Source organism: Colletotrichum aenigma (assembly GCF_013390185.1).
Source record: "Colletotrichum aenigma strain Cg56 chromosome Unknown KSG_Cg56_contig09, whole genome shotgun sequence".
NCBI lineage: Eukaryota > Fungi > Ascomycota > Sordariomycetes > Glomerellales > Glomerellaceae > Colletotrichum > Colletotrichum aenigma.
The window spans coordinates 1,173,127-1,190,006 of record NW_023500915.1 but is presented as its reverse complement, the minus strand read 5'-3'; the positions used below and the strand labels follow the sequence as shown (position 1 = coordinate 1,190,006).

The window sequence follows — 16,880 nt, the reverse complement described above, 5'->3', positions numbered from 1 at the left end:
TTCTTGACGTTCATTCATACTGGGATCGATGGTCTTAACGGAATGTCAACTTCCATATCTTCCGAGAGAACAATGCTTCGGGGCCACGCCAGCCATTCGTCCCATTCTGACCCTAGGTATTTCGAAATGACGCTTAGGAGGTAGGCGCCTGAATCGCCAATCTGCCATAGGTCTCTAGCCAAGTGTAGAAGAGCAGCATAGTGTGCCAAAATAGCGATAGCTACAGGTTTTCGTTGTACCAGCATCTTAGAGAACGCTTCTGGAACCAATAAAGACCACGAGAACACGATTTGGTGCAGGTGTTTGCCTCGAGTAAGCATCCGAACTTGCAAGTCATCCACGGCAATCTGAACGAACTCAATAGCTCTGTGACATGCTTCCAAACAGTCAGGAGATATATCCTCGTATGAATTCAAAAGCCTCAGGATATCGTCGCAGTCGTGTCCTCGACTTCGCAAGCAGCCAAGCCCCATGCCCCAGGCAACTAAGGGGCAGAGCTCTGAGTCTTTGAGAAATGGCCAGCCTCGGTTGACTATGAATTTGACCCCTCTGTGAACCCGAACAAAGTTGACGTAGCAATCCAAGAACGGACCCAAGTCTGGACTTCGAAATGCCAGAGCATCCATGCAAAGATGGCGGCCAAGGATGGAGGAGAACAGTATCATAGGGACGCATGTGGTTTCGTCAACGCGAACCTTTTCAGAGTTGAACAGCAATATAGCCCGGTTCTGTAGCTGTACAGCGAGATTGAGGTATTCGGAACTTCTCTCCGACACTGTCATTGAAAGATGGCGTGCAGATAATGAGAGCGCTTCATGGAGAAGATATGGCACCTCAGCACCGGTCTTTACGGTTAAGCGCGTGCCCAGCTCAATGAGATGCTCATCAAGTTCTGGGATGGCCATACGGAGAGAGAAGTGTATCAACAACTTCATGTGAGCCATATTGATTGCCACGTCCGACTCTAGCGGGCCGGAAACGTTGTCTCCGCTCGTGAGGTGGGTCAAGTCCGGGGCTGAAATGACGGCAGGGCTCCGTCCTGAAGGTGACCCGGAACTCGTATCGTCATTCGGCGTCGTCGCTCCGGATGAGCCAACAAGATTTTCATCCGGTCTCATCGGCGTGCTCAACAAGTCCGGGTCGGCAGATAATGGGAAAACACATCTTCGGCCCACAGTTACGCAGTTGGCGCATCTGGGCCAGGTCTCGTCACACTAGAGCTATCCCGTCAGCATGGAGTTGGCCCGGGTATCAACCTCGCTGCCTGAGCGTACCTTCATGTGACGTCGTTTACACTCTGCACATCCATTGCGAGATTTTTTGTGGGAGCGTCGATACGTTGTTCGATCATTCATGGCCGGCGTTAGAGGTTCTTGGCGTTGCGGAGAGCATTGAAGTCGTGGCGGGCGTAGTCCTGGAAATGCACAAGTCTATGTGAGGGTCGCTTCGTAGCCAGGACGCGCTTGTTGGACATTGGGGGTCACGAGAAAGGAAATATTCTGGTAGATAGCCTATTTGTAAAGGCCTTGGTATCATAAAATAACCGCCATAGCCACAGCTGAGCCATCATGCTCAACGTCGTATGCCCCCGCGCTAGATGCTGTGCACAAATTTCAATACGTGCCAGGTGCAGATCGTGACCAAAGCTGACGGCTTCACACCGAAACCCACTTTCCTATTTTGTAAATACGTGTATTCGGTGACTGCCGAGCCAATCATGCTCGCTTTAGAAATCGCCCACATCTCGAATACGTGTATTCATTAAAGCCGGCTTGCTTCCGGGCCACATTTTGAAGGTGACAGCAAGTGTCGGCGTTTGCATGGTGTCAGCCGAATTTCCAGTGCGCTCACTGAAGCAACTCTTCGAACTCTACGCCGCAAGATAAATGTCTCGCAGAACTTGTAAAAGTTGAAAGATGCCGTGTTCGAATCTGTAGTAAAGGACCCTGATTCACAAATGTCAAAAGGCTGATGAGAAACCCACTTCAAGAATGTCGAGCGTGATACAGTCTTGGTCTTGGTTACGATCCTGACCCTTGATGTTTCCTGAAATTTTCATAGTCTTGAGAACCTCAAGATTTCGTGATTCACTGGTCCCGAGCAATGACGACTGTTAAGTAAGGAAGTGAGAAACTGGTAAAATGCGTGTATGATTAATCATTAAGAAACTTTTACTTTTCATGTCGTGAATTCTATCGGCAAGCCTGAGGGCATGAAGCTTCCCTTGGCGCAGTCATACCACTTTCAATCCTTTTTTTACTTGGCTGCCAACGGACTCCTCCTCCGCAGCCATCCTCCATACTTGATCATTAACGGAGGGACCACGCAGATCACAGTAGCTAAGCCAGCAAATATGGTCGTAGCAATGTTGAAGTCGAGAGAGTCAAACATGATGCGACCGAACAGTGGGAATGCGGCGCAGCATAGTGACCGTGTAAGTGCTAGAGCCGCGAATCCGCTAGCTGCGTAGGTCTCGTAGCAGTCGGTGAGGTAACCGGCTAAGACGTGGTCGAATTCATTGACCGCGTAGCCAATTGGAACAAGAGCCAGCGTTGGGAAGATCCAGTGGACGGACACAACCTGTGGCGGGATCGTCCACGCAAACAGCCAGAGACCTCCAGCCAGTAAAGGTGCTCCAATGACAAAGCCGATGCATTTTGATTCCGGTGTGATCGGAAGGCAGGCTGCAGTCTTCTTGGCGAGTAGGCGGGAGTCGTAAACCCTTGTGAAAACGCTCAAGACCATGCCGATCCCAAGTGCTAGAAAGGGAATGTTCTTCCAGCCATGTTGGAAGTCGAGATGAAGGTAGACCATCGGCAAAACCTCCGTGAAGAGATAGATAAGTCCGAAGGCGATTGCGCTTAGGATCGCAACCATGAATACGATGGGTTCTGTAAAGAAGAGTCGAAGAGGGCGAACAAGGTCAAGCTTTTCGCGCACATTGGGCCGGACGCCAGTTTCGGAAGCCTCGATCTTAGCCAAGGCAACTGATGGTCGCGACTCCTTGATCAAGCACAGGAGCACCGCTGCAACTCCAGTGACGATGGCCGACGTGAAGAATATCCATTTCCTAGAAAGGTGTTAGCCCTTCATCGCCTCAGGTACTATGGATCACATATGACTTACCAGTGGAGGGATTCAATGATCAAACCGCCAAATACCGGTCCTAATAGAATACCAATGTTGGCAACCAGAGCCCATGTGAACACCCACCACACTCTCGCTTGAGTGTCCCACATATCTTCAATGCTGCCCACAGCAATCACCGTTGGGACAGAAGACAGGAGGCCTGCCACAAGGCGTCCGACGATGATGACAGGGATAGTGGGCATGGCTCCCACCACGACGCATGAAATGCTATAGAGGATCGTGCTGATGACGTAGAGCTTCTTGCGGCCAAAAGATTCCGACCATGGGGGAGTGACAACTCCTCCAATTGCTTGACCGACGAGATAGGTTGAGACCAGTGAAGCAGTTGCGGCAACTGAGCTGAGACCTGATTCCCGATGGAGATGTTCAGAGATCGGCGCCTGATGAGGAGTGAGTATTAATCGTATGCCAAACTGTCAGGCAAACTTACTCCTGCAGTGCTAACCATGGTACTAAAAGCCACTGAGTCAGTACGCTTGTGATCATAAAGAGACGTTTGTACATACGTGAAGAATTCCAGAAAGATGATAAGACAAGTATCATACATCTTTCGTGACTTCCCCCATTGTCGCGGGTGCCCATGCTTTTGTGGAGTCGGAAGAAGTTCGCGCTGTGAGCCCGCGTAAAGAGAGGACATCTCGTAGACTTGCACAGATGCCTGAGACTCGGTTTTCGCAATCGGTGATGACATGATGGTCGTGGTCTCATCCAGACATGGCCTTGAAGACTCCGAGTGAGAAATAGGGAGAGCAGAGCCTGCCCTGCATTTCCCACACGCGACTTTAAGGATCCAACGCTTTTTGTTGTGCCCCGGAGATTGAGTTTGTCAAGGTTGTGCCTCTGGCGAAGTGAGTGTTTGCCTCTGCAGTTGGAACAACCTTGAGTGTTTCTATCTTTGTTGCAACAGTTCTCATTGTCGACCCATGAAACAAACCGCGGCCCTGCTCATAGTGGACCCCAAAGTAGGGAGTGATCAACCGGGAATCTCAGGGGTTGCAGAGCAGCGAACAAGGTCATCTTCGCAAAGTCTAGGAGCCGCTTGCTCCCTTTAAAGGTGCATCAGCAGCAACGCAAGCGAGTCTAGGTGTTCTCGGCAACGAGAGCATTGAACGTTCTCGGCCTGCCAGCACGCAAGCTCCCCGCAAGCTCCCCAAACCAGGCCGTGCATTCTCCTGAGTGCAAAGCAGTATGCACGACTGGCGGCATCGCGTGCTGAACTATTAGTGGTCCATTCACGAGATGAGCAGCTCGCAAGTGAATGGTCGTTTCACGCGCATAACCCGAGCTGGACTCAAGCCAGGGGACTAACTTTGTTGGCACTGGCTTCTTGGCAATTCCCAGCTGTGTGGGCTCTAGAACACGACCCTAGAGCTAGCTCGCTTGGACGTGGCTTTGCAACTAAGCTGAGCTGTCGGAAGCGGCTATTTTCACCGTGGCCGCTAACCGCTTTTCGCATTGATCTTAGATCGTTGTGAGTCGGCAAATCGGTTGGGGGAAAGGGCAATTGAACAGCTTTCTGCCACCAACGCCGCAATGTCTTGCAAACTCAGACAAATCCCATCTCTTAGGTAATTTGTTCCCGAAAGAGTTTCCCCGTGTTCAGTTCGAGCGTTTCCCCGCGATCACTCTTTCTTTGGAGTTGATCAGTGGCGCTCTTTGAGCACGAATGAGAAAGGCTTCCGGAAGCACGCTATGAGATCCGCGTGAGTATCAACACCAGGCGTCAGAACCTTAAGATTAGATCATCCATCGCCCCGGGTTCTCTCTGACAGCTCTCACTCGAAGTCAAGCCAAATTTGAGTGGTTGGCTGCATGTTCGCCACAAAATTCGAACAGAATCTTGCGCCATCCCATTCTCATAGACCGAAATAACAGACCGATACGAGATTTGGTAAATCATGACATGTTCGTAAGTCCGTCACTGCCCTCAAGACATACCGCGCCCTTCGCGCCGCACCATCCAACAATTATGGGGGTGGACTGGACTTTGTCAAACGCAAAGCGACCAACTGAACAGTCAGTTGGATCAGAAGCAGGCTGAGCATGCCGATATGTACGTTGGAGCAAGGGGTTCAAAAGGGGCCGAACCGGGATAGTCAAAATTACCGCTCATGGGGCAGTGTTCAAACCGCGTGCATGTTTGCCTGCCGTGCCGCTGACTTGATGCAGATGACAGCCAATGGGGTAACCGTTTCGATGCAACCCAGTATCGCGAAGCGAATCAGATTGGTCAGAGACTACGTGGTGAGATGCGTGGGCTCCGTCATTGCCTCCAAATTCTTAGTCCAGATTGGTTCATTGACGCCGATACGGAGACGCATGCGCATTTGGGGCTGTGATTATCGGCAGGCTGAGTTGGCAGACACTTGACCACTGCTGACTCTTGGCAGCCAGCTTCTCCTCATTTCCATCTCGATGGGCACTGATTTCTTGTCCTCTTACCCATTGTGATCTCGCATGCCGTGAGTGTTGACCGTCGCGCGACGGAGTGCTTTCAACATGGATCCGTCCGGGATCATTGGCATCATCGGCGTGGCAGGTCAAATTCTCGCGACATGCACCAAGCTGGGCTTGAACTGGCGAGACGCCCCAGGCGATGCCAAGAAGTTCAAGAGCGAGGTTGATGGCTTGCAGAAGACTCTTTGGGAAAGCTACAATCACCTCATCCAGAATCCTGATTTCATCTCCGCCTTTGAGGGCAAACATTCTGCGGTCTTGTCGAATCTGGCGGCGCCATCAAACTCAGACGACTCAGCCCTGCTCTTCACTTGTAAAGAAGAGCTAGAGGATGTGCTCGAAAGCCTTCAGAAGCGACTTGGCGGGAGTCGCTTCGGATGGGAGCGACTAAAGGCGGCATTTTCTAACGAAAAGACACAGTCGGCAATCGAAAACGTGCAGCGGCGATGCCAAGATATCAACAGCAAGATCTTGATTGACAACACTGCAATTGCTCTCAATACCAATCTTGAGGTCCGATCTACGCGAAAAGACCTCGACGAAAGGCATCTGGACGAAAAGAAGAAGCAGATTCTAAATTGGATCACGCCGATCGACTTTGCAGCACAGCAGATTGACAACCTCGAGAGGAGACAAGAGGGAACTGGGCAATGGCTTCTCGAATCTCCAGAGTTTCAAAATTGGATCAAGGAAGATCGAAAGACGCTCTTTTGCCCTGGAATACCAGGCGCTGGAAAGACGATGCTCTCGTCAATCGTCATTGACCACCTCCAAGATCGGTTTGGTCAGGATCCTGCAGTTGGAATCGCCTACGTATTCTGTAACTTTCGACGGCACGATCAGCAAAAGCCTCGGGACTTACTCGCAGGTACTCTGAAGCAGCTTTATTGGGCCATACCAACTGGACTCAATGACGTGGAGCAAGCGTATGAAAGGCATGAAAGTCCCAAGGACCATACTCCGATGTCGATGCCAGAAATCATAGCATGCCTTCGGTCTGTGATGTCTTGCTTTGACAAGGTGTACATACTTGCCGATGCATTAGATGAGTTTCCCGGAGATGAAGGGTATTGAGACCAGCTTCTCAAAACCGTGCTGGGACTCTCCAAGTCTGAAAATGTCAACATCTTCGCGACTTCTAGACATATACCAGAAATCGAGAGCCACTTTGAAGACGCTCCATCGGTCGAAATCCGGGCCACTGATGAAGATGTCACGGAATTCCTGGATGGTCACATGTACAAGCTCCCTCAAGCTGTAAGAAAGAGCACCCAACTACAAGGCGAAGTCAAGCACAGCATCGTCCAGGCTGTCCAAGGAATGTGAGCTATGCAATATCCCCTAAAGCTGAATAATCGGGCTAAATTTCTTTCGCAAGGTTTTTGCTGGCCCAACTCTACTTAGACTCGCTGCAAGGCAAACGTTCAGCAAAATCCATTAAAGAGGCCCTCCGTAAATTTTCGAGCGGACATACGGCCTACGATATTGCCTACGAAGAAGCCATGGAGCGCATCGAAGGACAGCTCGAAGAACAGAAGACACTCGCCAAAGACGCGTTGTCTTGGATAGTTTGCGCTACACGGCCACTTAAGACATGGGAGTTGCAACACGCTCTTGCTGTTGAATTAGGCACAGCTGGACTGGACGAAGACAACATCACCGATCTGGAAGATATTGTGTGTCTGCGCTGGATTGATCACTATCGATGAAGAAAGCGAGGTCATTCGTCTCGTCCACTACACCACGCAAGAATTCTTTGAGAGGACTGCTGAACGTTGGTTACCTAATGCGCAAGAACTCATAGTAGAATCGTGCGTCACCTACCTCTCTTTCGACGCTTTGAGTCGCGATGCATACGATTCCGATTCCGAGTTGAACGCTGGGCCCGGCGTTACAACGTACGATTTGCGCCAGTGGAGAAGCCCGCTTTACGACTACGCAGCCACCGAATGGGGAAAGCACGCTCGAAATATATCACCTCCGTCCGAGGGGTTGCTGTCTTTCCTGATGGGTCGGGAAGCAAATCTTGATGCTGCCGCTGACGTTATCTGGTCATTTGATAGTGATATCGCTTATGAGATGGACGTGACGGGAGTCTCTGGTCTTCATCTCGCAGCTTTCTTTGGCTTAAGAGAGGCATTCACGATTGTTCTCGAAAGGTATGGAGTCGAGGTGAGTTATACGTGTTTCGAGCGTAAACAGATAATCCTCTTACCAACCAGGCCGATATCAATATTGAAGATAGCAGAGAGCTCACGCCTCTCTCCTATGCCGTTATGGGGGGCAGGGTCGACTTTGTTGAGTGGCTGCTGAGTAAGGATGAGATTGACGTGGATTCGAAGTACTCTAAGGGCGGTTACCCCCCAGTCGCCATCGCTGCTACCATAGGTGAAGTGGCAAGAATTCTACCATTCATAGAATCGAACAAACCGAACCTCGACGCCGAGACCGGGTCACAGGAAACTCCTCTGATGCATGCCATAAAGAGAGCCCATGCCGATATCGTAAAAGCTCTTGTAGAATCGGAAAGGATTAATATAGAGTTGAAAAATTGGAGAGGAGAAACAGTTCTGATGTTGGCTGCTGGAGAGGGCCATGTGGAGATGGTCAAATACCTTCTGGGGAGGGCAAATGCCAATCCAAGTGCAGTGGATGATTGGGGAAACACGCCGCTGCATCACGTACTGATGGGGGGTTACTACTCCGACCGCCGGGAGAGAAGGGAAAATCCCCAGTACCAAGCCGAGAAACAGGAACCCATAGCACGTTGCTTACTTGATTCAGGCCAGGTTGACGCCAGTCTGCCCGCTGAAGCCAAAAGCTGGAGATTTTCTCGAGGCAGAGATGGAGGAACGCCTTTGGAAATGGCTCTCATGTATTTTGGTCGGGATCATTCAATCACCAAGCTTCTCGTTGACAGAATGGAAGAGATTGGGATCAGCACAGGAGCCACGATAGAAGCTTGGGAAGACGTCCAAAGATTTCCCTACGTTTCTATAGATGATACCGACATGATGCTGCTTCATGAGTACTAGACAGAAAAGAGAAGCAAAGAAACGCACACACACAAAAGAAAGAAGAGGAGATTCAATCTCATCGTCCGGTCTTGCTCACACCCCGTTATGCGATCCATCTCGCTATCCAGACCCCCTTTCTGATTCGCACCTTTGCCCGACTTTTGACTCGCTGTCCAAATCAATTATCTTCCTCATTCCCCATATCCACCATGGAGTCGCCTCGTCGCCAACAAGCAAATGGGACATCTAAAATTATTTAGGATAGTAAATGCCATGTTTACTAAGGAAAGTCTGCAAATTCTAATCTCACACCACAAACCCACACTTCAAATCCAGAAAATCAGAGAACATCTGAAGAATATGACATCAAAACTCCCAATCCCAATGATTCCAATCTCTCTCCCGTCTTCCCCATCTCAGCTCTCTTCCATCCCATCCCATGACCGCAAATGTCCAGGCGGTACTACCCCTCCCCAAAGACCATAGAGACACACACTCAGGACAACATGAAAAAGAACACAAAACAAGGAAAAGAGATACAGAAAAATAATGAAAAGGAGACCCAGCATTGTGGTCTGGTCGCCCTTGTGTCCCGTGTACCAACCAACCGACCACCTGATCCTTTCCATTCCATAGATACGCCTTCTCCCATCTGTTCCCACATCATGTTTGTTTCCCGTATGATATAATAGGTAATTATATTTCCCTCTCGTCGTCGTCGTTCTGTTCCCTCCATCGAACAATCTAAGTTAGAAATAAGGAAATAGCTTTCATCATCTTCATGCAGTACTGTGACCGTTTCGTTTGTGTGTTGTAGATAAAATGAACAAGTCAAAGAAAAAGGAAATGCTGCGCTCTCACACTCTCAAAATCCACAAACTATCTCAATCAACCATCAATCTAGCTGCTCCAGTCAAAGCCGACGCAGAGTTTGCTCTTCTTGCAGACAGCCTTGGTCAGTGTCTGGATGCTACCACTGGACAGCAACTCCAAGACCTGCATGTTCGCCTCGAACTCGCGAGTAATGAAGTTACGGATCTCGATGGCAACAAGCGAGTCGAGAGGGTAATGCGCCAAGCTGCGGGTGATGTCGAGCTCTTCCATCTCCATCATGAGCACAGCGGCGATCTTCTCGACAAGGCCGCGGCAGACGACATCCATAGCCTCGGTCTCGCTGCGAGACGCCTTGAGCGCGGCGTTGAGTGAGACAGCGCCGGAGCCAGCCTCGAGGGCTGCAAGCTCCTCAGCAGCGAGGCGCATGCCCTTGAACTTGGCATCGGGCGTCCAGAAAGGCTGGACGGCGGGCGTGATGCGCATACCTGTGATGATGTGGTGGTTGGCGACGGAGGTCTTGCCAGAGATGGAGGCACCGAGGAGGGCAAGGACCTCGGCCTCGCAGATGGTGTCGGAGCCCAGGTTCTTCATGATCTCAGCGGCGCGCTCGGCGTCACCGTCGGCGACGTAGCCGGCGTCGGAGACGGCGGTGAGGTCGAGGGAGACAGCGGGGAGATCGTTGGCGAGGCGGTGCTGGACGAAGGCGTTGAGGAAGCAGTTAGCGGCGGCGTAGGCTGCTTGACCTCTGTTACCGACGGCACCGGCGGCGGAGGAGATGGCGACGAAGAAATCCAAGGGGATAGAGCGGTCTTGCAGGGCGTGGTGGAAGTTCCAGGCACCCTGAACCTTGGACTCTGTTACTTGGGTGTAGTCACTGTAGGTCATCTTCTCGAAGAGAACGTCCTGAGAAGTTGTTAGCGGTTGTGTGTATGCAGGGAGTAGGTAAAGGACTTACGCGAAGAACCATGGCACCGTGAATGACACCGCGGACAGGAGGCAGGCCCTTGAGACCAGAGTTGAAAAGCTCCTCAACACTGGCGCGGTCGGCAACGTTGCAAGAGCGGACGGTGATGTGGGCACCCTCAGCAGCAGCCTCGTCAATGAGCTCCTTGACCTTGCCGGTGGCAGAGCCGGAACGGGACAGGAGGACAAGGTTGCGAGCACCGTGGGCGACCATCCATCTGGACATGGAGCGACCGAGACCACCAGTACCACCGATGAGGAGGTAGGTAGCATCAGCCTTCAGAAGGTCCGTCATTCCCTTGGAGGGGGTGGCCATGACGACGTCAGAGGCGCTGGGGACGACGACCAACTTGCCAGGACCCTGGGAGGTTTGCAGCGTCTTGAAGGCAGTCTCCATGGTGGAGACAGGGAAGACGGTAGCAGGGTCGATGGGGCGAAGCTCATCGTCAGCAAGGAGCTTGGCAACATCCTTGACGAGTCTCTCCATGATCTTGGGCCTCTCGGCGGCAAGGCCGAAGATGTCGACGCTCAAGAAAGAGGCGTTGCTGTCGGTCTGGCCCATGTCGAGGCGGGTGGCGCGAGAGCCATCTTTCCTTCTAACATCGACGAGGTAACCGAAGCGGCTGAGACAAGCCCAAGATTCCCTGAGGGCATCAGCACCCGGGAGGGTGTTGAGGACAACATCGACACCCTCATCGTTGGTCGCACGACGGACAGCAGCTCTCCAGGTGGTGTTGCGGCTGTAGAAGATATGGTCCTCAGGAACATTGTAGTGCTGCATGAGGAGCTTCTTCTTGGCGGCGGAGCTGACGGTCACGAACACCTCAGCACCAATCATCTTGGAGAGGCAGACGGAGGCCTGGCCAATGCCGCCACCGGCAGAGTGGACGAGCACACGCTGGCCCTCGCGGAGACGAGCCTGCTCAACCAAGCTGTAGTAGGCAGTGCAGTAGGCCAAGGGCAGGGTGGCAGCGTCGACGAAGGACATCTTGGGAGGGATGGGCATAATGCTGGCGGCCGTGGTACGAGTGCGGGTGGCGTAGGCACCATGGGTGATGGTGAGGGCAGCGATGCGGTCACCGACCTTGTGCGACTTGACAGCGGAACCAACACGGGTGATGATACCGGCAGCCTCGACACCAAGGGCGTGCTTATCGGCGTCAGGGATCTGTCCCTTAGCGAGCATGACATCGCGAACGTTCATGCCGACGGCCTTGACCTCGAACTCGACCTCCTCGTCGCCGAGGGGCTGGTTGACGAGGTTGTCATCGACGAAGTGGACGGTCTCGATGGCACCAGGAGTGGAGAACTCCATTCTCAGGTTGCGGTCGTCCTTGCCGAAGGGCTGGAGCTCGACGATGCTGGGGTTGGTCTCGCGGTGGACAAACTCGTTCATCTCCTCATCGTGGATGATGCGGGGAGTGAAGAACTTGCCGGAACGCTCCATAAACTCAAGCTCACTGGTGGAGGAAGCGTTGGTGTTGAAGGCCAGCTTGAAGATCTCGTAGATGACGGCGGAAGCGTCATCCTCGTCCAGCTCGTTGTTGGCGTCCAAGTCGAGGGTGGCGAAGGGTAGGACAGACTCGGAGCGGACGGTTCTGCTGAGACCGACAATCATGTTAGACTCGGGAGAAGTAGCCTTGTCGTAGGCACCGCGGACAACCCAGAGGCAGCCCTGAACACCGGCAATCATGTTGCGGATATCAGCGAACTGCTCCTTGGTAGGGTTGGCAAGGAAGGGCTGCTCGATCTCGGTAAGAACGACGCAAAGCTTGCCCTCGGTGTTGACCTCGTGCAGAGCACCCATCTCGGGGAGTCTGGAGGTGGAGCTTGCCAGAGCGATGGCGAGACCGTTGGCCAACATCTGCTGGGAGTTGGACTCGCCGTGGATGATGGCAACGTCAACATCGGGGAGAGGAGCATCGACCTTGACTCCGTTGGAGGCGTTCTTCTTGCCCTTGCCGGACAGGGACTTGAGGTCGCCAATGTTCTCCCACTCGAGCTTGTAGCAGAGCTCGCGGGCAGGGTTGTTGCCGAGATCGGTCTGGCCATCAATGATGGGAGACACGGTGAGCTCGTCAATCTCGATGACAATGTCCTTCTTCTCGTTGGTGGCGAAGATGGAGACCTTGGTGGGACGGGCCTCGGTCGCGGAGAAGTCGGCCTTGGCGTAGGCCTTGAGAGAGCTGCCAGCCTCCTTAGTGAGAGCAGTGATGTCGCGGGCGATGCAAAGTCTCGCGATGGAGGAGGGGAGGTAGACGGTGTTGAGCTCAGTGCGACCAGCACCGAGGATGGGCCAGTACATCTCAATGAGAGACTCCAAGAAGGTGGGGTGGAGAACAGTACTGGTCATGTAGTGGTTGGGCATGTCCGCAATGATATCAGCAGATGAGATGCTTCCGTGGGAGAACTTGTTGGAAGCCTTGCAGGCCTTGACACCCTGGAAAGAGGGTCCGTAGCCAACGCCAAGGTCAGTGAGGCGCTCGTACATCTCAGTCTCGTTGACATCGACAGCGTCGGGGCCCTCGCTGGCCTTGATGGTGGCCTCGGCACCGCGGAGAGCAGCAAGCTTCTGCTCCTCACCGTCGACCTCGTTGGTCTCGGTGCCGTGGAGAGCAATGAGACCGACGCAGTGCTCAGTCCAGCCACTGCCGTGGCTCCAAGAGCAGATGCGGAACTCCTTCCAGGTCTCAGAGGCACTGAGGTTGGTCTCCTGGTGGGGGCGGAGGTTGATGGTCATCTCGACGTCAGTGTCGTTGAGAGCCAGAGGCTTGATGACGGAAATGTCTCTCAGCTCGAACTTCTCAAAGGAAAGCTCCTTGCGCTGAGCCCACTGGGCGGAGGCCTCAAGGGCCATGGCGATGAAGCCAGCCATGGGGAAGACAGTCAAGCCCTGAATCTGGTGGTGACGCAGCCAAGGGAGATCGTCCAGGTGGACAATATTTCTCCAGGTGGGCTCCAGGTCGCTGGAGTAGATAGCCTCAAGACCGATCAAGTCGTTGCGAGGCGACTTGCGGTACTTGTGCATCTGCGTCATGCGCGACTCCTGCCAGTACTTGTTGGAGTAGTTCCAGGCGTAGCGGGGCAGATCGGTCAACAGTGACGGCTTCTTGCCGGGCTTAGGGAAGTTGATGGCGTCCATGTTGAGGATGGCACCCTTGAGAATGACACTGCTGGCCACCTCCATAGCAGACTCGACGGCATCCTTCTTACGGATGAGAGGAGCAGCGTAGGGGATCTTCGTGGCGCTGTCGCCGACGTGCTTAAGGATCTGCTTGATGGGGCCCTGGAGAGCAGAGTGGGGGCCCAGCTCGATGAGCATGTTGACACCGTGCTTGTGGTCACCAACGGGCTCGAGCATGGTCTCAAGAGCCTCAGAGAAGCGGACGGCGCAGGTCAAGTTGTTGACCCAGTAGTGAGCCTGGCACTCGAAGCCGTCGATCTGGTGGCCGTAGAGCGAGGAGTGGAAGCGGACCTCGGTAGTGCGGGGGTGAGGAAGCTCGGAGATGGACTCGCGGTACTCCTTGGCAACGAGGTTCATGTGGTGAGAGTGGTAGGCAGTCTCGACCTGCAGGCGTCTGTTGAACATCTGCTTCTCCTCGAGGTTCTTCTCGAGCTCGCCTAGAGCGGCGACGTCACCAGAGATGGTCAAGCTGGAAGGACTGTTGTAGCAGGCAATTCTGACCTGCTGCTCCTTCAGAGCGTCAATCATGGGCTGGACCTCCTCCTTGGTACCGCCAACGGCCATCATAGCACCCTTGAGATCGGGGTGTCTCTTCTTGAGAATGGGAATGAGTCTACCACGGTGGTAGGCAATAGCCATGGCGGCATCGAAGCCAATGATACCGGCAGCGTAGGCAGCGCCGATTTCACCACTCGAGTGACCAGCAACAGCCACAGGGCGGATACCCCAGGTACGGAGCAGATCCGTCAACGCGAGCTGGACAGCACTGCAAGCCGGCTGGCTAATGTGAGCGTCAGAAACCTTGGAGGTCTCCTGGTCCTTGTTGAGCTCGGCCTTGAGAGACCACTCGGCGCCCAACTTCTTCAGGCACTCGTCGGCTCTGTCAATGGCAGCAGCGTAGACGGGGAACTGGCCGTAGAGCTCACGACCCATGCCCCACCATTGGGCACCCTGACCGGTGAAGATGAAGCCGATTCTCAACGGCTCACCCTCCTTGCCGGGAATGACCTTGCCGCTGTTGAGGGTCTCAATGAGGTCGAAAGAGTCGTCGGCGGCGATGGCGGCCCTCCACGGAAGCATGGAGCGACGCGAGCCAAGAGTGTAAGCAATGTTCTCCATCAGATCGTGCTGGAAGATCTCGGGTCTCTGCTCAAGGTAGACGACGAGGTTCTTCATGACTTCCTGAACGGAGTTCTTGTCGTTGGCGGACAAGACGTACAGCTTCTTGGTGCCCTTGACCTTCTTGGCCTCAACAGGAGGCAGCATCTTGTCTCTGGGATTGGCAACGAAAGGTGCCTTCTCAAGAACAACGTGGGCGTTCGTACCGCCGAATCCGAAATTGTTAACACTGATGTACTTCTTGTTCTTGGGCCACGGCCTCTGGGTGGCGGGAACCTTCATGTTCCACTCCTTCCAAGGGATCTTCTCGTTGGGCTTCTTGAAGTCATGGTTGGGCAGGAGGAAGCCTCTCTCGAGCATCATCGCAGCCTTGATGACTCCGGCGATACCGGAGGCGGCCTCCAAATGACCAATGTTGGACTTCACGGAGCCGATGAAAAGAGGGTCCTTGGCGGATCTGTTGTTGCCAAAAACGTTGTGAAGGGCGGTGGCCTCGATGGGGTCACCAACCTTGGTACCCGTACCGTGAGCCTCGACGTAACCAGTGTCATGAGGGTCAAGGCCTGCATTCCTGTAGACCTGCTTCATGAGTTTCTCTGCACGAGTTTTTGTCAGCGTTTGGTTTCACGGTCCTGGAGACAGTTTTGATGCATACCCTGTGCTGCGCCACTGGGCATCGTAATGCCTGGCGTCTTTCCATCCTGGTTGATGCCAGTACCGCGGATGACAGCGCGGATGGAGTCATTATCCCTGATGGCCTGGTCAAGAGGCTTGAGGATGATGATACCACAGCCTTCGCCACGACCGAAACCGGTACCACGCTGGTCAAAAGCAATGGAGCGGCCTGAGTCTGCGAGCAATCTGCAGAGCGCTTTGTTAACATCACGGAACACGCTGAAGCTTCCACGCGAATACCGGTTTCACTCACCTGCACGAAGAGAAGGAAATCCAAAACTCAGGGAGCATGTTCAGATGGCAGCCACCAACAATGGCGGAGGTGGACTCGCCGGCGCGCAGACTCTGGCACGCCAAGTGAAGGGCGACCAAACTCGCAGAGCAAGCAGTGTCTGCTGTGAAACTAGGTCCCCTGAGATCGAAAAAATGTGAAAGCCTGTTGGACTGCATCGCATGGGCACATCCTGAAGGGGCATATTAGCGTGCGTTAATGTCTGGGGTGCAGGGGTCATCCTCATACCTGTGGCCTGGTGCATGGGTATCGTGTCGCTATCCCGGAACAGGTGGCTCTCGTACTCTGCGAAGGAACCACCGACGAACACACCAACGTCCTTTCCAACGATTGTGTGCTTGGGAACACCGGCGTTCTCGAGCGCCTCGAACGTGCACTCGAGCAGCAGACGCTGCTGAGGGTCCATTGAGATGGCCTCCTTTTCTGTCAGCCCGAAGAACGGGGCGTCGAAGGACTCCAGGTCAACGTCCAAGAAGTTACCACCTTCGGCATGGTAAGCTCCAGTCTTGCCCGGGTTGGGGTGGTAGAAAGCCTCGTGGTTGAAGCGCTTCTTGGGCACAGGCGTGAAGCCGGTTCTGGCACGGGAGCACAGCTCCCAGAATTCGGCAGGGCTGGAGACGCTGCCGGGCATGCGGCAGGCCATACCGACGATGGCGATGGGCATCTGCTTCAGGCCGGCGTCGCTGCCACCAACGGGGTTGGTATAAGAGGCGCCATTGGAGTGGCCGTTGCTGCTGGAGTGACCGTTGGAGTGGCCGTTTGTCGACTGGCCGTTGATGCCAAGGCCGGTGCCGTCTAGGGGCCCAACAGAGAGGCTCGTGAAGCCATCGGAAGTGGTGTCGGAGTGATCGATCGGGGTCATCATTACAGGACTTGCCGAAGGCGATGTCCCGGAGGAGGAGTAGGACAGGACGCCGGGCGCCATGGTGACTGACGGGGGAGAGGGAAGGATCGCGGAGACCGCAGTTTGTAGTCGTTCTCTATACCGCAGGCATTCGTCGAATCAACGAGAGATGGTGCAGCGAAAGTTTGGCGCTCTAGGCGTTCCTTGAAGACAAAAAAAAATATTTGGGAGGAAGAGAAGTGAAGAAGTGAGTGAGGTGAGGGGAGGGAGAAAGAGGAGGAGAGGCTCTCAGATGTGTATATTCTTGTCACTGAACTGAGAGTGGGCAGGGCCAGGTTGATATTG

At 53.7% G+C, this 16,880-nt stretch overlaps 5 protein-coding genes across 5 annotated transcripts; 2 read left to right on the top strand and 3 right to left on the bottom strand.

Annotated features, from left to right (window-relative positions):
• Positions 1-14: 14 nt before the first annotated feature.
• CGCA056_v013026 (uncharacterized protein) lies at positions 15-944 on the bottom strand (the record flags this gene model as incomplete). Its single annotated transcript, XM_037328270.1, has 1 exon — positions 15-944. The coding sequence occupies one exon, from the start codon at positions 942-944 to the stop codon at positions 15-17; it is 930 nt and encodes a 309-aa protein (XP_037172664.1).
• Positions 945-2,256: 1,312 nt separating this feature from the next.
• On the bottom strand, positions 2,257-3,841 carry sorT (Major facilitator-type transporter sorT; the record flags this gene model as incomplete). Its single annotated transcript, XM_037328269.1, has 4 exons — positions 2,257-3,070; positions 3,127-3,530; positions 3,581-3,602; positions 3,657-3,841. 4 exons carry the CDS (start codon positions 3,839-3,841, stop codon positions 2,257-2,259), a joined length of 1,425 nt encoding a protein of 474 aa, XP_037172662.1.
• A 1,472-nt stretch (positions 3,842-5,313) lies between these two features.
• On the top strand, positions 5,314-5,601 carry CGCA056_v013024 (uncharacterized protein; the record flags this gene model as incomplete). Its single annotated transcript, XM_037328268.1, has 2 exons — positions 5,314-5,495; positions 5,541-5,601. The coding sequence occupies 2 exons, from the start codon at positions 5,314-5,316 to the stop codon at positions 5,599-5,601; spliced, it is 243 nt and encodes an 80-aa protein (XP_037173416.1).
• Positions 5,602-5,649: 48 nt separating this feature from the next.
• Positions 5,650-7,999, top strand: CGCA056_v013023 (uncharacterized protein; the record flags this gene model as incomplete). The annotated part of the gene is made up of 6 exons (XM_037328267.1): positions 5,650-6,420; positions 6,718-6,929; positions 6,986-7,175; positions 7,243-7,779; positions 7,830-7,948; positions 7,996-7,999. 6 exons carry the CDS (start codon positions 5,650-5,652, stop codon positions 7,997-7,999), a joined length of 1,833 nt encoding a protein of 610 aa, XP_037172667.1.
• A 1,525-nt stretch (positions 8,000-9,524) lies between these two features.
• On the bottom strand, positions 9,525-16,616 carry PKS2 (Reducing polyketide synthase PKS2; the record flags this gene model as incomplete). Its single annotated transcript, XM_037328266.1, has 5 exons — positions 9,525-10,361; positions 10,414-15,320; positions 15,380-15,585; positions 15,653-15,863; positions 15,920-16,616. The coding sequence occupies 5 exons, from the start codon at positions 16,614-16,616 to the stop codon at positions 9,525-9,527; spliced, it is 6,858 nt and encodes a 2,285-aa protein (XP_037173418.1).
• Between the last annotated feature and the right edge of the window lie 264 nt (positions 16,617-16,880).